The 21936-nt window shown below is 37.0% G+C and overlaps 1 protein-coding gene across 9 annotated transcripts in view; it reads left to right on the top strand.

Moving 5' to 3' along the window:
* Window positions 1-21936, top strand: part of CEP170 (centrosomal protein 170) — a 95605-nt gene that overhangs the window by 12349 nt on the left and 61320 nt on the right. For all 9 annotated transcript variants that reach the window (XM_042023000.1, XM_042023005.1, XM_042023004.1 and 6 more), the window contains exons 2-5: window positions 12255-12400; window positions 17221-17310; window positions 21150-21228; window positions 21796-21854. In XM_042023000.1, coding sequence (XP_041878934.1) covers window positions 12296-12400; window positions 17221-17310; window positions 21150-21228; window positions 21796-21854 — 333 coding nt within the window. In that variant the 5' untranslated portion in view covers window positions 12255-12295. The remainder of the gene's footprint in view (window positions 1-12254; window positions 12401-17220; window positions 17311-21149; window positions 21229-21795; window positions 21855-21936) is intronic.

Raw genomic sequence — 21936 nt, 5'->3', positions numbered from 1 at the left:
CTGCATACAAGAAAGGAGTGAGTAGGCACCACAAGCAGATGTGGAATAGCTTCTCTGCAGGGAAGCCATTTACTGGGTACTAATTACAGATTGGTTTAAAGTCTTTGCAGTAAGTAGAATTGATTATTAAAACCATGGGTATTCTTAGCATTTGTGCAAATATCTTACCCTGCTTTTTGTCTTGCTAAATTCCTAATACTGTTGTTTTGACAGGTGTTTGCATATGATTGTACATTGAGAAAGTGTTTGTTACGTTTGGTACCTTTCAGTTTAATTTCATGGGAAGGAGAGAGATAGGAGGACATAAACATTAAAGAAATGCCATACTCCAAACTGTAAGATTAGATTTCTTCTGCATTATTTGGCTTCTGATTAAAGAACCAAACAAATAATTAAAATGTAAGGCATTTTAAGACTTGTTCTATTCTGTTTTTATGTGAATCTCTAGGAAGAGGACTTCCCATCAGGAAAAGATCTAAAAATCAAGTCCAGTGTTTTTGTCTGATATTGGAAAATGCTGAAAAAAAAATCTGATCTCTTTACATCAGAGCTACCATGCTGATTTTAAAATAATTTTAAGATTGTCCTGATGTTAATTACTTTGTAGAATACCCACATAGCTCAACATAATTATGGCACAGAATTATTTTTATGCTTTGTGCATGCACACATGCTCTGCCTCTCTTCAGACAGTGAAGATTGCCTAGAGCAAACATCTCTTACAACTTTAAGGCAAAAGTCTGAGCTTTTGCTCGCTTTGTAAAATAAGTTCATCCAACTTTTTTTTTTCTTTTTTTTTTTTTTAAATGTAGGGCTTGTGTTACTGGTCTTGGAACAAACAACTCTGTGTATTTCCAAGAAAAATACATCTGTGGCTGTTGAGGGTAATTGTTAAAAGCTCCAAAGCATTCCATGAGGGAGAGGATAGAATGTATCAAATATTTTGTGTGCAGCACGATAAATCTTTTTCATGTTACAGTGGAGATGTAGCAGAGAATAATAATTGAACACCTTTTTGAAGTTATGTATCTGTAATACTACAAATGGATGTGGAGATCAGTAACACTGATATCAAGAATTGTCCTCCTCCATCACTTCCCCTTTCATGTTCTGTGTACTCATGCATTGTGTCAAGAAGTAAAATGGAATTGAAAGGAGAAAGGTAGATGTTAAAACTACTTCAATACATGTTTTTCTTTGGAAAGTAAGCTTATCTTCATACCCACAAAATAAATAATTCCTTGTATGAAGGATGAAAAAATTTGCATTGCCTTGAATGTAATTTAATCTTACTAAGTATTTTGGGTCGTGAGCTAAACCTCATATATTTCACAATTTTGGGGAAAGTGAAATCACCACCCTTGGGAGGTTAAGAGGTCCAGTTTTATTTGCAAAATGCTGTTTGTTTTTTCAGTAGTGCTCGGGGCTGTGGTCAGTACTTGCCAATGCGAATAAAACCGCCTCATCTCACACAGCCTACAAAATCACTTGAAATATGCCAGGATGGAGGCACTGAGAATAGGAAGTGGAAGAGGAGGGCTTGACTGCTCCTTTTAAGATTGCATTCTGCCTGAGTGCAATGCCTGATTTGTATTTGTTTATTTGTTTATTTTCTTCTTTGCTTGCCTCAGCAATAGTATAGTGTGATATGGAACAGAGGGAAAGGAAGTATTTCCGGAGCTTTCATCACAGGGAGCTTTTTCCCAAAGATGATTTGGTTATGATTTCTTTGGCTTGCTTGCCACAATCGTTGCTAAAGGCTACTTACCAGATATACTGTTTTATTAGCATGCTTGGTATGCTAATCTCTCAATAGATGACCTCTTTTGACCATGTGAAATAGAGAAATTTTTTAATAATTTCTTTTACGCAATTCCTTAATCTGAATGAGAGTGATGGACAAAAAATGACTGATTGTTTGAACATAAATTAAACTACTCTTATAAGTAGTTATTAGCCTTTATTTTAGCTGTTTATTGAAAGCAGCTTTTAAAAACTATTGCCATTCAGTGTAGGAAGGCTGCAGAGAAGTACATTCATAAGAAATTATGTTTTGTTAATGATTGTAAAGATTGGGAATGTGAAATGAGCTATCTGTTTCTTTAATAAATGCAAAATGTCATTATTGTCTGTTATCAAAGACTTAAACAGGATCATTTTTTTAAGTCTTAACAGCTTTATCCTAATGGCTGGTAACAGAGTAGGTTTTAATGTTTAGATAGGACAACTTAAAAGGAAAAATTAAATCTTCAGGTACTTCTCATTACTATAAGAACATGCATAAAAAGGCTTATGATTGTTGTGTAAGACTGTATTCATGTACAGTACCAGTCCTAAGCAAAGATTTCTAATCAGTCTTTTAAGGATTTGCTTGTTTACCAGTATTCTCTGTAAAGATAACCCAGTATTTTATTTTTTTGTCAAGTTGGCGTAGGAGTTTGATTCAATCTGCTGTTCTTAATACAATTTGATCTCTTAGCTTCTACTAGGGATTGTGATACGTGGTTTCTTTTCCCCCTTAATAGCTTCTCAATTTTGGGGGTTTTTTTGGGGGGGGAGGATAGTGGCTTAGCCACTTCAGCTACCAGTTCCCTCAGGAGCTGCATGTCTCTCATCAGGTCCAATGGACATGTGCACCTTCAGGTTCTTTAGGTGATCTTGACCCTGATCTCCTGCAGTGGATGCTTCTTCATTCTTCCAGTCCCTGTCTTTGTCTTCTGGGACTTGAGCAGTGTGACTGGAGCTTTTGCTGGTGAAGAACGGGGCAAAAACGTGGTTGAGTGCATCAGCCTTCTCCATATCCCAGGTAACTAGGTCACTCTTTTCCTTCTGGAGAGAGCCCACATTTTCTCTAGTACTTCTTTTATCTCGGTATATCCAAAGAAACTTTTCCTGTTGCCCTTGACATCACTGGCCAGATTATTCTATCAGGGCACTAGCTTAGCTTTCCTTGCCCGATCTGTGGCTGCTCATACACTATTTCTGCCAAGCTACTTGTCCTTGCTTCAGTCTTCTGTAGGCTTCCTTTTTAGAGTGAGTTTGAGTTTGTCCAGAAACTGCTTTTCATCTCTGCAGGTCTCCTGGCAAATATGCCCAAATTCCTCTGTGTTGGGATGCATCACTTCTGAACTTGGAGGATGTGATTCTTGAATATTAATGAGCTTTCTTGAACCCCTGTTCTCTTCAGGGCTGTATCCTAGTCTAAGGAATATACTGAAGATCCCTGAAGAGGCCAAAGTCTACGTTGCTGAAGTGCAGGGTAACGAGCTTGCTGTCCACCCTCCTCACTGCCCTAAGGATCTCAAACTCCTCCACGGAGTCACTGCAGCCAAGGCTGTCCTTGAGCTTCACATTTCCCACCAGCCCCTCCTTGTTGGTGAGAACAAGGTCCACCAGCCCCTCTTTGATGGGTCCTCTAGCACTTGGAGAATGAAGTTACGATCAGTGAGTTCCAGGAGCTTCCTGCGCTGCTTATACCCTGCCATGTTACCCCTCCAGCAGATAGATACTGGAGTGGTATCTGCTGCTACAGACTACAACTGGGGTGGTTGTAGTCCCCCATGAGGACCAGGACTTGTGAATGTGAGGACACTCCAGTCTGTCCATTGAGGGCCTTATCTGCTCAGTCCTACAGGTTAGGTGACCAGCAGACACCCACTATAATGACACCTGTCCCTGCCCTCCTTTTAAACAATCCATAAGCTCTCAGTCAGCTCCTCATCCATCCCCAGGTAGAGCTCCATGCTGGTTACTGCTATGGAGGGTGATACCCCATCCTTTCTGGCTTGCCTGTCATTCCTAAAGATCCTGTATCTTTCCATTCCCACGCTCCAGTCACTCCATGTCTCTCTGATGCCTTCCTGCCAACTGTAGTTCAAAGGCCTCTTCACCAGCGTGGCAAACCTGTGTCCAAAGATACTCTTCCCCTTCTCTGATAGATGAACCTCAGCAGTCCTTGAGCAGACCAGGTTTTTCAAAGTGAGTCCCATGGTCTAAGTAGCCGAACCTCTGTGTGTGGCACCATTTATTGATTCTCCAGATTCAACTGGCACTTTCAAACTCTCCCCTTTAACTGGGAAGATTGGTATAAAAACTGCCTGTGTTCCAGAGTGCTTTATCACTGTTCCCAGGGCTCTGTAATCCTTGGTACTCCTCTGGTTGCTCCTGGCTGTATCACTGGTACCCACATGAAGTAATAGCAGCAGATAATTGTCACTGGACCGGATCTTTTTGCATACTGTGACACTAAAATAACTGATAGCCATCAGGTAAGCCTTATGTTTTATACATTCCTTTGCAGCATTTCTATGTTGATACTGGTATAATAGCAAAGGACAAGATCTCAGTGTTCTTTTTTTTTTTTTAGTCATTATTATATCAAAAACAGAGTAAGATAAGGTATTTAAGTCACCGTCCCTCAAAATCAAAACCCCAAAGCAACTTGGAGTGCAGCTGCACTGCTGGCAGAATAAGAAGTCTATTTCGGTTGCTGTTCTGACAACTATTCCTGTGTGTCACAGTGGTAAAATAGACGTGGATCTAATTCTGATCTGGACCAGAGGGAGAGGATGCTTGTGCAGTCCCAGGGCTGCAGCAATGTTACAGAACACATTTGCTGCCTGACAGAGGGGAACAGCCTCCTGAGCTGCTTTCTTGGCCTTACTCCGTCAGACGCATGGGGTGACCTGGAGGGCAAGAGCGAGATCTCGAACTCCTTGAATGCAGGAGGAAGATCTCTCTTTATGCTTAGTAATATTCACAGCTAGAAGGCCTTTCTTTGTAATTAAAATGTGAGGAAGAAACGCTTCTTCCTTCAAATGCTGCTGAGGAGTCTGCGGTGCTAGCCTGTGCGACGGCCAGCCTGTACCCTCCCGTTGCACCACCCTAAAGCTGAAGGTGTGGCTGTCTCCTGGTCCCCGCCTCCCCCTTCTCCCCCACCCCCTTCTCCTTTCTCTCCTAGTCACAGGCTACCTGAGAAATACACTGCTGTTACTTGATAGATTTGGTACAACTCTGTAACTCCTGTTGTTTTAGTCTTTTATGGTAGACAGTATAGGTAATGTGCGTATCTGCCTATGTAGGATTGTACTAATTAAAGAAGTAAGGGGCATGACTGGGCTTGATGTCCTGATGCTTTATAAAGGGAGTTTCTTGCTTTTTTTTTTTGTTGTTGCTGTTTCTCATCTGCTAATTATGTCTAATTTTTTTTCTTCTTAAGCTTAAACTAACTTTTAGAAAAGTATTTTTTAAAATAGTGGATCTAGCAGATGTTCTCTGTCTATAAACAAAAGTTCCGGGGATTTTTTCAGACATAAGATTCAAGGAGATTTACATATTTTTATTTTGCCTTCTTTCCTCCTCCATCTCTCGGTAGAAGAACATCAACCACAAGACTAAAAGTGTGGAGGGCTTAGAAGGTAAAAGAGAATGGTACTGCAGAGTAGTGATTAAGAAGGTTTCTTTGCTCTCAGTATTTCTTTTGTACTGTAAAATTTTGTCATGGCTACATCTTTCAGTCCATGCTGGAAATGACATCTTTTAGACATAGTTTAAGGCTTCAGTAAGATTTTTTTAATCTGTTTTTCAAGAAATTGTGGCCAAATTTGGGTATTTGAGCTGCGGTGGAGCAGATCAAATACTTCAGAAGCGGAATACTCAAGGGTATCATTCCATTGCCCTGCCAGTTAAATCTTAGTAAGTTTAGGTGAGAAGCCAACAGACCAAGAAAGACTGAGATTTTTGTGAGATGCTTTGGTTTAGTGATAAGGGCAGTTATCCTAATTGTGCTCCTGTTCCACATTTGTGCAAGGAAGTTTAATTGACTGGATAAGTCCCTTTTCTTTCTCTTGAGTTACCTGTTTTCTTCCACTTTACCTATTTGCATGCTTGCCGTCCAGTTCCACTCTTGTCCAGTAATTGCGTAAAATTTTAATGAACTTTCTAACTAATACCAGTATTTCTTTATATCAGTGAGAATGGCAACAGTTTCATGCTCAGAGCTGTATATAGCATTTGAATGTTTCTAGAGGGATGTGTTTAGGTGAATTTTCCAGTCAGTGATACACTTGAAAATAACAATACTAGCTTGTTGTTCAATTGCTGAAAATCTAGGATTGTTTGGTCATATTTCCTAAGTATGAGTTAATCTTCCGATTTTGATGAAGAATTTCAATGGGTTTAAGCATAAATTACCTTATTTATGCGTCCTTTGCCTTTTATTTTGACAGCCTTTTGAAGGAATACTTTGATTAACCTCTATGGCCAACACTGTAGTTTTCTTACTTCCCCTTGTGAAGTACACTTGAGTGTACAAAAGGTCCATAAATATGTCAAAAAATATTTTTATTGATCATTAGCCTAAGCCATTTAAATTTAGATGGGTATTTATTTATTTAAGGGTTTTGAGGAGCAACATTACACACTACTGTGGCATGAAATATGGCTTCTGTCGATTGAATTCCAGCTCTCAACAGAAGGTTCTTCAGCCCTGCAACTTTTCTTTTTTTGTTGTTTGGGTTTGCTGTTTTTGTTGAGTTTTTTCCTGCACAAGATACCCTCTTTGTTAACAAAATGCCTTGGTATACTAGCCCTTGGAACTGGTGAGAGTAGTTTTAGTCAGGAGGCTGTTGTCTGTGCAGCCCTCTGTCTCCCCTTCTGGGATGACAGCAATGTGAGCAGTGAAGGCAGCAGAGAATTACGGAAGCACCAAGGATAGTTTCATGAGTAGACATTTAGAAGCTATCCTAGAGTATGACTTATTTTCTTGGTTTTATAGTCCCTTTGATGGCAGAAGAGCCATCTACCCTTTACTTTGGAAAAGTGGTCTTAATTTTCTAGCCACCCTATGTGTGGCTTTAAGCTTATTTGCAAAAGAATTAGGTGTTCAGAGATGTAGCAGAAATAAATGAGACCATTTGAACACCAGTATGTTGGGTGAAACTAGGTACTTTAGAATGAAATGGTGATGAGTTTGGAACTTAAATATTCAAGACTAAGGTATTTCAGTGTTAAGAAAAGCTCTCTCCGGTTCCCCATTTACATGAAAACCTCTCTACAGCTACTTGTGAAGATTTTACCGTAAGTGTTAATGGATTTCTCATGTGGTGGTGTTGAGCATGGTAGATGAAGTCAGGAGGAAGTTAATAATTCAGGAAAGGTTTTTCATGATGTGCGGTAAATAAGGCGCAGGCTAATCACTTGATGAGGAGAGGAAAAAAATACTGATTAACTGATTGTTAAGCTCTTTGTTTTAACCTGAGTACGATAGAGTCCTGATTAAAATATGTGATGTAGTTAAAGGTTGTTTTCTAATGCATGTATGTAAGTAGGTTAATTATGATCACCCACAGAACACTTTGTGTGTTACGCTACCCCACTTCAGAGGGTTTTACAAAGCAGACAATATTACTGTGCTGTTTACCACTTATAACTTCCTAGGTTTAAATCAATTATTTTTATATATTACTTTTTAATATCAATTATATGGGTACAATAATCTTCTCAGGGTTGAAGTTACCTTCAGTTTGGTTTTTTCTTTCTTTGGCATAGATTTCTCCAATTCAGTCAAAATCAGAAGTGCTGGCACTGGTATTTTTTATTACATTGAATAGTCAATAAAGGAGTCATGGTAGACGCTTTTCCAGTGGGTATTGTTTGCTGACTGCATTTCTTTGTGATTTCATTACCAGCTTCAACTTCAGGTCGTCTCCAGTCATTACTGGCTCCATTACTGCTCTCATTTCTGATTTCTCCCTTGTCATGGCTTACTTCTGATGTTCCCCTTTCCTGAGTCCTGATTCCAGAATCTGTCTAGCTTCAGTTCAAGTGTCTTGTCCTGGTGTGGTGGTGTTCTCTTCTGTGTCTTCTACCCCTGTTTGTTTCAACATTGGATGAGTTGAAAGTACTGGGGAAAAAATGCTTTATTTTTGGTTCTAGCTGGCACTATAATACTAAAACAGCATGCTCCACAAACTTATTCAACTACCTCTGTGTAGACAGATGTGTTGAGAGAATTTATCTCGGCCCTTGTTGAATGAATATACACGAGGAAGGTTTTCAAAAGCCTCTTGCTTGTCTGCATTTGGATGGATTTGCACAAGAGCAATAATGCAAGGTACAAACTGATACTCAGGCCTCCTGCCACATTTCAGTACCAATTTGCATATATGAGCTATAGCTAATATTTTTTTAAAGGTGGTGACATAGAATGTTTTGCTCTAACCTTGTTTTAGAAATATTTGAGTTATTTCTTCAGAAATTTCCCCAAATTTACCAGGCAATTGTATGAGAAGGTGAACTTAATTTTAACAAATATTTTAGCAGCTGGAAACAGGAACTTATGAGGCCAAATAACGGGCAACAAAGGGTTCTGGCTTTGTCAGCACTGTGTCTCAGCTTGGTGCAGGGCTTTTTTTCACGTTGTTTTAAAATGGTCATAAGTAGAATTTGTTGTACAATGATAGGATAATTGTATACCATTAAAATTACACTATTTTCAGTCTTAATGTGGAGGACTGCAGTGCTTAAAAGTTGGAATTTCAGACATAAATTATGTTTCATTTGAATTTTAAACAGCTTTTTGTTTCTCTGTAGGATTTGTGTCTCAGTGTTCACTAATAGTTTAGTTGGAGCTGTTTTCAGTTACAGGCAAATACAAAAATGTAGATTCTAAAATGCTCAAATTTGAGATTATTAAGGATTTTTATTTGCAATAACATGACTATCAAAACTAATCTTGGCAGTATCTCTTTAGTCACTTGAAATTGGTTACACCCATCTTTTGGCTGCATAATACAGGATCTTAGTTCTTAGGAATGGATTATATTTACAGGGATGATGCAGCCAATTTCCCTGTAGCTGCATCATCTGTTTTAAATGACTTATTACCCACATGTTCATTCTGACACGCTGATTACTGCCTTTTAAAAGTTGTAGTCCTTCACCATAAAAAGCTGGTTCTTCTACAGACAAGGAAGTACTTTGCAGCTCCCATAGATGTCTCAGCAACTGACTTGCAGGTATCTGGAATGAAGCTTTGAATGATCAAGTCTTTATGAAATGTTTGCTAGTTTGGTTAAAGACTACAACACAATACTGCCATTTTAGGAAATACTGATAAAACCAAATGCTTCAATAAAGCATTTAAAATTCTTTTTTCTAGGGTAGAAATATTTCTGGTAAATATTTGATCTGAAAAGTGTAGTCTGTACTGGAGTAAGACAGGTCCATCTGGGACAATATCCTGTTCTGCATAAACAAAGGCTAGGCAAGGAAGAGAGGTTTTAGGGTAGGACAGTGAAACCTCCTAGAGCATCCTCCCAGCCCCTCAAAATGCGCAGTGCATGCATTTCCTGGGCTATAGGTGGGGTCAGTGCATGTAACAGGATTGATAATAAGCATTCATGAAAGAAAAAAATTGCTTTTTGAACCCTGTGTAACCTTTTAGTATCCATAAAATTTCATTGCAAGAATTACCATGACCTAAATTTACTCTGTGTAAAGAGCCACTTTTTGTGATCATTTTGCACCTGTCATATAATAATTTAATGTGGTATCTCCTAGGCAGTGAAGCATCTTTCATCCTTGTATTGTTCAGAATACTACAGCCAGAGCACTTAAGACAGCAGTATATTAAAAACGTTATAAGCCTCCATAAAGTTTTTGGGGTGCAGTGTAATTGTCCACATACTGTCTGTATGACTAATAAGTGCACAGTTCCATACCCAATTTTTAATGCCCTTTTTTGTTCTGATATTAAGCAACTGTTGCTACTGGATCTTGTTTTCAGCCAGTTTTGCTATGCAGATTCCAGCATAGCTCTGATCAAAGGCATTGGTTTATTCTAAAGAATACTTTAAAATAAAATATGTATCTGGGTTGATGGTTTCTTGCAGTTGAGACAGCAACTGTTTGAAAAGAACAACATTATTAAGTTCGATAGAACTGGTGATGGACTTTTAACTACAAATGTGCTGCCAAGCTGTATGGCAATGATTGCTCTGTATAATACATTTTTTAAAATTTTTTGAGATAGCTTAATTTAATCTGTTTGTTGTCAGGCTTTATCATTTGTGGGAAGTTTGGGGTGTTGGTTTTTTTTTCCCCTAGCTCTGGTTGCTGACCTACTTGTCTGTTTTATAAATAATAATAGTTTTCCTCTTTTAGAGTCAGTCTGCCTGTGTAAATTACAACATAGTTTTTACTAAGAAATTTTTCGAATTTTCTAATTTTTTTTATATCGTCTTGGAGATTTTCATATGAATTTCCAATTAGAGCAGGAAGGCCAAATGGTGCAAATGTAATTCTGATAAACAGATGGGAGATTTTAAAAGGTAGTAAAATATAAACAGTATGAGGAGCTTTGATATTGAACAGCATGCTTGCTGTCAAACATCCGTTTAATTTACTTGTTAAAATCTGGAACATAGGCTGGCCATTTGTGATACTTCCTTTTCCTTTCTTAAAGGAAACTGAAAAATGTCATTTGATTGACCCAGTTTATCTTGTAATTTTAAACTAGATTAAATTAAAATTAAAAATGTTAATTTCCTTCAAAGGTGCTGAAAAAGCCATTTTAATTATTAAAACGTATTTAGTAACTACATCACTTTAAGTTTTATTTCAGCATGTTCTTATTGTAGATGTAATTTTTAATCTTTTTAGTTTCTAGGAATAAAATATGTTAGAGGTGCTGTACTACTTATGTTGAGTCAGATAACATTAAGTGGATAACATACATTTCACTTGAATGTGTTGTGATACAGCTGTGGGAAAATAATTCTATTGTAAGTATTACTGTAGAAGAGAGTACTGTTGCAATACATATTTACTTTTTTATTGAGTAACTCTTCAGCAAATTAAGTCATTCTAAATTCTTCCGTGTGGACTGCATTAATTTTTTTAAACTGGATTGGCAGCTCTGCTGGTACATTTTAACACCTGACATGGGATGCTTTTGACTTAACTGTTTTTTAAATATCTGCTTTGTCATGTCACATGCAGTTTTGACTTAAACTTAGTTATCTTTACATGTTTTAGTAATTTATGGTGTCTCCTTGATTGTAGTTTGTCTGATGGCATAGTACTGGCATTGTCATTTTATTCAGTGTTTCCATGTTAGCCTTCGTTTTGAGGACCTCATTGAATTCTTGGTACTATTCAAGAGTACGCTCAAGTCCACTTCAGGCTTATGTCTACTTACAGTACATTTGCTAACCTTGCAGAAATTCACTAATTGACATATAAATAGAAGAGAAGAGAAATGCCAGCTATTTGGTATTGAGAGAAAAGCAGGCTGGTTGCTTTCGATTTTCTTTAGCTTCTCTTTTAATGAATGCAGTGTGGTTATGAATGAATGAAATAATTGCTTTGGTTTGCATTTCCTTTAAAAGAGATTTGGAATACTCCTAAAGGTTTTTTCAACTGTTAGCCATTGAATTACTCTGAAGAGAGCTTTAATCATATTTTTGTCCGGTTTCAAGTGCATCATGTTATGTGAAGAAGTTTTCCATAAAAGATGCTATCCAATTTTATGACATTTTAAATAGCTGTGGGTTTTTTCTTCTGTTTTATGGAGTATGTTGGACTTTTTATTGATAAATAAAGGTAAAGTTTTGTAGGAATACTTCTTTTGGATTTAATACTTACAGATAACTTCTAATTTGTTCATTTTGCTCTGCTTTGTTTACAATACTAAATACACACTGTTAAATTTCCAATATACACATTTTATCATGAAAATCTGAGATGAAATAGAAGCAAAAATTCCACCAATTTAAAGCTCCTTCGATTTGGTGCTGTACAGAGGACTTGAGCTTTAAATCAGATGAGGTAGTTCTTTTTCACAGGAAAATGTAATGACACACTTGCAAGTTACTTGCTGTACTTTGTGAATGTTTGTCGCATTGTTTATTGGTTGTGATAGTGAAGCATTATTGTAGCAATTATCTTAATAATAAGCGGTCAAATGCTGAAAGCTTTCTGACAACTTGACATACAACTTTGGCATTAGCTAGCTGCTTGTTCCTCTTGCAGAAGGTTACCAATTAAATTTGCCTAGTTGCATGAAGCAGAGCCTGAGAATATGTAAATCTGAAGGCTGTCTCTTCCTGTGATTGCTGGATTCAGTACATGGTATTGAGAATGCTGTCTTTTCAGAGGCTTTTTGTATTCTGCTCACAGTGTTTGCTGAGCAGAAACTGTAGCTAAAAATAACTAAAATGAATTTCTCTGTCTCTGTTTCTTTCTCACTGCAGGATGACGTAGCTTTGCCAAGGATTTATCAGCTAAGCAGAAAATGAGCTTAACATCCTGGTTTTTGGTGAGCAGTGGAGGCACCCGACATAGGCTGCCACGAGAAATGATTTTTGTTGGAAGAGATGACTGTGAGCTGATGTTACAGGTAATTGTATCAGCCTTCCATGTGCAACTGCTCAGATCGTGAACTTAATGCACCAGCTTCATGCATTCCTTTTGAAAAATAAATTCCCCGGATGTTGGGGGAACAGTTTTTTCAAAGAATCTTTTGTGTCCATAGAAGAAAAACTTAGTTTAAATGTATTGCTATCAATCATAACTTAAGCTGAAGTTACTGCTTAAGTACAGAGAATCACATTTTCTTTGTATAAGTCACATACAGAATGCAAGAATAGAAGATGGAATAAATTTTGCAATATGACCAGTAAAGTAAGCAGACTGTTTTCCATAAAATGTGATAACGCTAAGAGAGCTGGCTGCTTTTGAAAGGAGCCTTCTTTTTTCAGCAACTTGTAATCTAATTTAGTCACATGACTTGATGTAACTCTGTCCCTATGCCCTGATTGTGTTGTACAAGGGAAAATGAAATTAGTAGAGAAGAGTATTTCTCTTATCTCTAAGGAAGTTGAATGACTCAGTTTCAATAGAATTGAAAATACACAAGTCAAAATAGCTTGATCCTTCAGTAACTTCCTCAACTTTGAGGATCACTCTGTGGAACTCTTAGATGTGTGTAGCTGTGTTGTTATGTAGCCACATTGCACGCACTTTGCCCTGTCAAAGCTGTAGTCCTCTGAGCTGCCTTTTGCTAAAATATATTTTTTTGAATGACTAATGGTAGTATTTTGGGAGTTTCTTCTTAAATTTTTGTCTTTGTTTACCATAGAGCTCTTAAGAAGATTGAACTTCAAAACTAATATTCTCTACCCTTCCTACCATTCAATAAAGTATTTTTTTTTATTTTTTTGTTCCCAAAAGTTGTGTATGCAGCCATTATTGGCCAAATTAGAATCTTACTTGCAAATGAAGTGCCAAGAGATGTAATCCTACGTGTAATACTCAGAATGTAGCATCTCTAGTAAACTGCATTTGGCTCTTAGCCTCAGAAGGCATTCAGATGTTTTACTGGTGATGTTAGAAAGCAGTTGAAAATACTCTTAATTTCTCTTTAGCAGCAGATAGGATGATGTCTTGGTAATTTATGTGGGAAGTATTAAAAAAAACCCAAACAAACAAGAAACACACCGATAAACCCACCAACATCCAAAACAACAAAAGAAAGGCAACCAAAATGCCCCACCTGACTGGTTCCAGCCCAGTAGGTTATAATCCAGAAATGCTTTTATTTTACTAGTAACTTGTTTTAGAGGGCTATTGTCTGTGAATAAAGGAGTTTCTTCTTTCTCTGCTGTGCCATTCATGGTAGATCAGTCCTTAGAGTGAAGCATTTATTCTTTTGTGTTACTGAACTTCACCTTCAAAGGTAGCTGCCTCTTTGATTAATACTGTGAATAGCTTTGAGTTATTTACAAACATTATTTGTTGTGTATTTACTTCAGAGTTAGTGAAAAAAAATCAAGGGGCCTGGTGACTTCCACGAATATTCTTTTTAGCCTGCTGGTATGTTAGGTCTACATGCCAGCATGACTGTAATACCACACAGTGCTTCAGGGGGAGGAACCCACCCAAAGAAAAGCTAATAATGTGTTCTTGTTCTGTATGTATAGCTCTTTGTGCAGGACCTTCCTTTCCACTCTTGACAACTTGGTTGTTCTCTTATTGCAAAGCATGTGGACAATGCATGATGAAGAAAGCAGAATTTAATGCTTTTATTCATAATTGCTTGACAGAAAACATGTTATAAAGGCTTTAATGAAAAGAGTTTCAACTCTGTTTCATGCTTGATAGACCTCAGATCTGTACCTAACACTGTTGTTCTAAGAGACTTTGTTCACATCTGGGAATACAGATTTGCCTTTTTTTAATAAATAAGGTGAAGTCTTCCTGTTTAGCTAGCATCAGCCTGCTTGTGGATAAATACTAAATTTTCCCCTTCTTTCACCTTTATGGTTAGAAATCTTTTTTTGAATGTTGATGGAGAAATCATCTCCAAGAAAATAAAATACATTATTCACAATATCAGAATTATTTGCAAAGAAGAATGCATTTATTTTCTGTATTCTGAATATTTTCTTAGTAGTCTGGATTGAATTGAAGAGTAGCTATCTAAAATAATACCATTTACAAATTTTTTTTAAACTGAGGATGGAGTTTTCCTCTTTATATTCATATGGCTCTTACTGCAGTTATTCTGTGATTCTTATTTCTGCAGTCATATATAAATCTTTGTACTGGATCTGGCTGGTTGGTGGGGATTTTTTAATAGAAGCCATTACAGTACTATGTTTTGGATTTGTGACCAAAACACTGTTGATAACACACCACTATTTCAGCTGGTGCTGTTTCAAGGCATTCTCTCACTTTGCTCTTCCTACACACCCTTGACTGGGGGGGTGCACAAGAGGTAGAGAGGGAGCACAGCCAGGACAGCTGATCCAAACTGACCCTGTGACATATAATGTGTTGTGTTTGGCAATGAAAACTGAGCAGGGGGTCTTTGGGGAGGATACCCATTGCTCAGAGATGGTCTGGGCACTGGGCCGCTTGTGGGAGGTGGTGATTGCCTTCTCATTGCTTGGTTTGTTTTACTTCTTCTTCCTTCTTCCTCTTTCCTTTGCTGCTGACACTTTACCCATGAGTTCTTTCCTTTTGCTCTTCCTGTTCTATCCCACATCCCGCTGGGGCAGCGGAGGCTGAGTGAGCAGCTGTGTGGTGTTCAGCTGCCAGCCAGGGCACCGCAGTCTTATTAAAAGGAATTTTAAAAGCCCTTAAATTTGAGTGGAAGGCTGCAGTAACTAAGCCAAAGGAAAAAAGGCATTTGAAAGACTTGCACAGTCTTTGCACCTGTAAAGACCAGCTGAAATGAATAAAAAATATGTCCAGTTATATGCAAGTAATCTGAACCCGAGGAGAACTGTAATGTTCTTCAGAATTTCAAGTGTTTCTGTAAAAGCCACGGTCTTGAGTAATCATTCTTAGTATTTCGGTTGATGTGACACAGTATCATGAAGCTTTGGGGATCTTTTTCTGTCCTTTCTGTTTTAATTTATTTTTAAGAGGACGTAGCCCATAAAGATAATTAAATAAATTATTATTGATACAGTATGTATTTGAATAACAATGTTGAAAGAAGTTAAGAATTTTTTTCAATAGCTTAGGTAAAAATAGGGTAATTCTTGGTGCATTGGTTCCACTTGAGTGTGGAAAAATGTAATCTCTGGTTGATATTGTAGGCTCAGCAGAACATGCACATCAATGAATTTCATTGTATTGAGATTGTTTTCACTTGAAAGGTTACTAAGTTAGTAGAAAATGAACCGTGTTGCTGTGTCTTCATCTGCCATTAAAAACACTTAACTGGTGTAGTATATTAGTGCAGCTTATAGTGGCAGGGAACTTGTTCCTTTGTCTGTCTCTTCCTTATTCTCCACTCCTCTTTGATATCCTGCCCTCCCACTATACCCCCCAAAAATGCAGAGCAAAATAAAAAGTCTAAAAATAAAATAGTAAGTATACGCAGAAGAACACTTATTTTACTTCTTTGAGGAGAAAGCAAAACAGTCAAAAAATTACATGGAAAGGAAGAATGAGAAAGTAAATTGGAAATAAGGAAAATAATAGCAGCAAGTCTCAAGAGATAGAGAAGGAATGAGGTGATAACTATGGGATTGCAAGAGAAAACATTTCCTTAGGAGTAGTAATTGTATGTCTTGATGCCTTGAACTGGCTAGTGCACCGGTAAGGCAGGACTCCTAGAACTGGCAGACCACAAATGCTGGTACACAGAAGTCTCAGACAGAAATGTACCATTCTCTGTGCAATACAGTCCTTAAAAATGAGTTGAGTAGCAAGGGTAGAAGATGCAAACCTGAAATTAGGAAGGATGCTGGTGGAAGGAATTTGCTGCTATGCAATCATGTTGTGACAGTGCACTAGCAGAATTACTGGCCAACGTGAGATCAAGTGTGGGCAGGTGGAAAAGATGAGCTGTGGTCTCCATTCACTTGGGAGCTCTTGTAGATGTCCAGGTGCTGACCATATGCATCCATGTAGGAGCCATACATCCAGCCCCATCTCCCTTGCTTGCCGTCAGCACCCCAGGCTGCAAACCCTTGGCCATGAGTGAGTGCTGAAAGAGGGACTTGGCTGTTACGGAGCTGCTGTTCTTGGATGAAATAGTAGCAAGGATTGTTCCTCATCTGTGTGGTGATGTTCAGATGTGAAGTAAGAATTCGTTAAATAAATAAATAGATACTGAAGTGCTTAAGGAAGGACTGAGAAAGTCAGAACTGATGGGAATAGTAATTCAGGAACTGCTCAGACATTTAGTGATGAGGCTATAGCTAATTGGTTCAGGAAATTGACATCAAGGAGAAACAATTTGAATGCTTGTATACTATGGTAATTATCCCAGATGCGTGACAGGAAATGGTGTGTTTCAGAGAGAGCAGCAGCACCCCGAATCGTAGTCCTGATTTGAAAGATGCATGTAATTAAGGGGAGAGAGTAAGAAATAAAGTGAAGTTGATGATATTAGATTAAACATCACTGATACTAGAGTGGACTGAAAAAAAGAAAACCTTTGGATGAGATATACCTGGATCTGACATCATCATATTTAGGGAAACATTAAGAAAATAATTATTGTGATTTAATTTTAGGATTCTGCTATGGGTGCCTGATTTGTGTTAGAGATTGTCTTTTTCATATGTGGGACTAACTTTTTTATATAATTTGAATAAATGTGCTATGTAGAAAGAAAATAATCACACTGCTCTAGGAAACAGCCATAACCACTTCATGTGGTTTTCAAATACCTGTTTTATTTTCTTTAATGTATTTTAGTCACGGAGTGTGGACAAGCAACATGCTGTACTCAACTATGATGCCTCTACAGATGAACACCTGGTGAAGGATTTGGGCAGCTTGAATGGGGTAAGTTAACATCAGAAATGGATAGCTCCTCATAGTGTTCTGTATCTTCGTTTTGGGATTTCTTTGAGCAATTATTAATTGTACATTAATACCTTTTTAATGCAAGACTGGAAATGGGGGAACATTCAAAAGGAGAGCGTAGTCTTTGCAGGGGTTTTCCACTGCATGTTTTTTAAAGGACTGCAGTTAATTCCAGTAATAAGGGACCTTGGCAGTAGGAAAAGCTCAGAACATTAAAAAGGAATATGTTATACTTCTGTATTTCAGAATTGTAAAAAAAAAAAGAGAGTCTTGTATATACTGTGTAAAAACACCAACGTATTTCACTCTCTAAAATGTACGATTATGGTATAGATTTTATTTCATGTGCTATTCCTTTTTCTCCTGCTACAATAGAGGAAAGAATGTTGAACTGTACTTCATATGTGGAAAAAAATTAAGTATGCAATAACCATGTTGTATGAAAATCCGTTTAACTAATTTAGTTTTTCAGAATCATTTTTATTAAAATCTCTATGAATAATTTGTGTCAAGTAATTGCAAACACAGGAAAAATCCAAAGTTATGAGAAAAGTAAAGATTCATATGACATTTTATGTTTTAAGGCTTTTCTAGGAATTGCATATTCAGTAGTCTAGCTAAGCATCACTTATTATAAAAGTTCTTAATATTATAGCAAATTATTTAAAATGTAGTAACTTTGTCATAATTTTGTAGCCCTTTCAATACTTCTTTATGAACTGTGTATTTGCACTAGTTACGGTTGTTATTTTATAACTTTAAATGTTTGGCTCTGTCATGAATATGTACAGAATAAAATCATGAGTTCATCTGTGACTGCTTATTTGAATAATACTTAGAAAGCTACTGATAGTGAATGGTTTTGTCAAATGCTTCAATAAATTGAAGATGAAGAAGAACTCTCAAGTTACTGCCTTTTGATCTTGTAGTGCATTTCAAAAAACTCTGTCACTATCTCTATTAGCTTTTCTGTGTTTTAAGGTAACTAACTCAGCCTTCCAAGGAGTCAGAGTCTCAACTCTACGTGAAACCACTGAAGGGCTATATCCTTTGAACAGTTGTAGACATACAAGGACTTTGGTCCTTAAATATTTAATATACTTCTGTATTTTCAAAGTCGGTGCGCTGTTTCAAGCCAGTGATGAAGAATAAGTTCAGCACATAGAATTTTTTTGCTGACTATTTTATTTTATTCCCTAATTCTTTAACTCCTGTAGTCAGTAGGCATATCATCAGATTTTCATTGCCATGTCACAAAACTGGAATTTAATAGAAATATATGTTAAAAGGCCTTCTTTCAACTCCTTTTTTTGCCTCTCATAAAGAGCTTTCAGTGATTTGCTTCACTTGATCTAATTCATTCTCAAGTTTGAGGTGAAGCTTCTGTTGCTTTAGAGCTGTTTACTCAGAGACATCAAAGGAACTCTTTCTTCCCATGGTTTTGGGACAAGGAATATCAACTCAGAGGAGTTCAGTCCTTGCTCTTTGTCTTCATAATGTTTTCCTTACTATCACTTTCCCATTGTGCTTTTCTTTCATACCTCTGCCCACCTGGTTTCCGGTTAAAGGAGAAAACACGTTATTTTTGTAACACTATACTTAATTGTGTGGCAGAACAATGCCTCAGTACCATATGGTGAACTAGGTAATAATTCTTCTAGTCTAGCTGCTGTTTTCACTGAGAACACCATGTCCCTAGTAGCTAAGTGCCTCTTCCAGTGCTTCAGCAGCTTCTACCCTTTCTTATTTTGCATACTTCATCAAAAGATTTATTTTGCATCTCTCCAGTTGGTCCCATCTCTTTTGAGAACAGATGCATACTTTTCTTAGTATACAGGACTACTCCATTCCTGGTGTGATGCACTTTAACCACTCAAGATAGTTCAGAGTTTAAGGGCAGATGGCTAATACCAGTACTTTTGTTTTGAGTGTTATGAGTCTTATGATTTCACAAGCTGAACTGTAATTGCACCTGATTCCCTAATGCCTGAATATTCTTATATGTATGGTTGATTCACACTCAGTTCAGTGAAAAGGTTACAGGAGTCTTTTTCCTGGACTTCCAAATCTAGAAGTCTTTATCCTGGACATCTAGATTTGAAAATAAAGCAAAAGTAAATTTGAGTCAGTTTTACATGAAGTAAAATTTTATTTCTGATAGTCTATTGTGACTCATTCTGGACAGTCCTGGGTTTTATTCTTTTTGCCATACAAAAAAGATGAAGGAATTTTTCTTTCCTGAAGAAAATGTGTGCAGTTCCTAGTATGTAATGAATATTTCTCTAATATCAGTAGAATTCAACTGTACTTTCTCCTTTGACTTGTGAACTCAAAAACATACCAGAAGAAGTATTAAACACGCGTGACTCTCTTGAATAACATTCTTCTCAGGAATATTTATAGGATATCAAAGTCCTTTCACACTGATGTTTCAGGACTGGATTGTGAAAAGCTTAGCAAACTTTATGAAGGCTTAAAGACAGTTGACTCTCACTATTTGAGGAATAAACTTTAGAAATCATGTGAATGGAATGATTTAAAGGGGAGAAGAATTCCTTATTTACACGGTAACTAGCTTTTTCAAGCTAGCTTTGTCTTGCATCCCAAAGCATGTGATGAGATTGTAAAGCTCCAGTGGCAAAGTAACTAAGACTTGGTTGTTGTTTGCCATCAGTTCAGTCATGAGCATGAGGACATTGGTAGGCTGCACACACAGCCTTTGGAGTTCTCTGCGTTGGGTATGCTGCATGCACATGAATTTCAGAAATCCAACCTGGGAGGAAAAATGCATACATTCATATATACATACATGCCTGCAAGGTGGCCTAAGTTTTGTTGGTTTACTAAAATTTAGATTGCCTTGAGGATAGTCTTCACATGGGTTCTTACCCTGGACTCTCAAAATGTTAAAGTGAAATAAATATGGCTGAAACATTACTGAAAGTTTCATGCTTACAAACCATTAAATAGTTGCACCTTTTATTCTTATTTCCCGTGGAAGATATTTTCTGTGAAGTAGGTAAATAATTTTTTAAATAATGAAATAAACATTGTTTTCCTTTAGAAAAAGAAAATTAAATGGAAGATCCTCTTACTGTTTTGGGGAAGGAGATTGTTTCTCTCTAACCACAGTTCATTTAATACTAGACTCATATGAGTGATAGAACCATTTAAAGATTCAGATTCTTGGCCTATTTAATTATTCAAGTTTTTCCAACTTCAAAGTGCTTATAAAATTGCATATTTCAACCGTTTCTTTGTTTAGAAACATGTACATGTTGTAGAATTTTTAAGTTAGAAGTAGAATGATCCTGTAGGGTTGCAATATACTGAATTCTTATCGCTGATTTTTGGTGTTACTCAGATGCACTGACTTGGTCCATGTTTTCTTTAAGTCCTTTGACAATGATTAGAAATAAGCTGGCTCAGAACTCTCATATCTAATGCTAAATGCTGTACAAATATGATGATAAATCAATTCTGGCAGTTAATTGGGTTTGAAAAAGCAAATTACAAGAAAAATAGTAAGTGGAGGTGCTAATTCAAGGGAACATGAATCAACACTTCTGTGAATCTTGCTAACAAGATTAAACGTGCAAGGAATTTTTCAAGGCCAGTGTGCAACTTGGTTAGCACTGGTGTTTCACTTTTCTTTTGACTTAGTTTATTAAGTATCTGGCAGTTTGAGCTTACGGTTTCCTTGTGAATCACCAGTAGAAAATTTGTGGTGCTGAAAACTTTCTTATGAAATTAAGTGATCTAATTTTATTGTTTGGGAATTTAACAGTATTTCTTTCTGTCCTCATTTCTTTTTGTAGACATTCGTGAATGATGTGAGGATTCCAGAACAGACATACATCACTCTGAAGTTAGAAGATAAATTGAGATTTGGATATGATATCCTTGCCATAAAAACGCACAGTGTCGGGACACACTTTTCTTGTTTGAAGTATGGTTGTGTTAAGTGAAGGGTTCTCATTACTACAAAAATGCCTGTATTAGAGAAAATCTCAGGGTTTAGAATATTCTTCCTTGGTCTGAACTATTGATAAAGTGCATTTCATTTTCTCTCGCTGCAAGAAACCTCAACTTTCAATTACAATTTAGACCATAATGTGTATCTTCTGTGTTGCTAAAAAGTACTACTTTTCTTTGAGGCAAATACATGAATATTTGTATCACATGCAATTGTATACCAGTAGAGAAGATAAGATTACAATTAATTATTCAGTAATCTACTGAATGGAAAAAAAATGACTTGTATTGTTATGACACTAAGGTATCCACTCAGTCTTCTGTTTACAAATAGTAAATAGCTTCATTTGCTTTGATGAGTATGATAGTGTATGGTATCCTAAAGGCATCACCATTCTAGTGGCATAATAGGCTGCACAATTGTTGCTTTTCTGTAAAATCCTCTTGTGAATTCAGAATTTTTTTAGTATTTTCCTTATCATTTCCTACATACTAATCTTTTTACTGTGGTCAGGGGAGAGATGAGAGTCCCTGAAGAAGCACTTAAGGTAACAGTGTGCAGTTCCTGCATGTTTTTCTGCCATTGTGTAGTTATTATAACATAGGGATTTTTTTTCCCATTCTTTGAGG

This window comes from Corvus kubaryi, unplaced genomic scaffold (genome assembly GCF_017639235.1).
Source record: "Corvus kubaryi isolate FWS band 111438036 unplaced genomic scaffold, C.kubaryi_AGA036_p1.0 37232, whole genome shotgun sequence".
Classification (NCBI taxonomy): Eukaryota; Metazoa; Chordata; class Aves; order Passeriformes; family Corvidae; genus Corvus; species Corvus kubaryi.
This window is presented reverse-complemented; position numbering and strand designations above follow the sequence as displayed.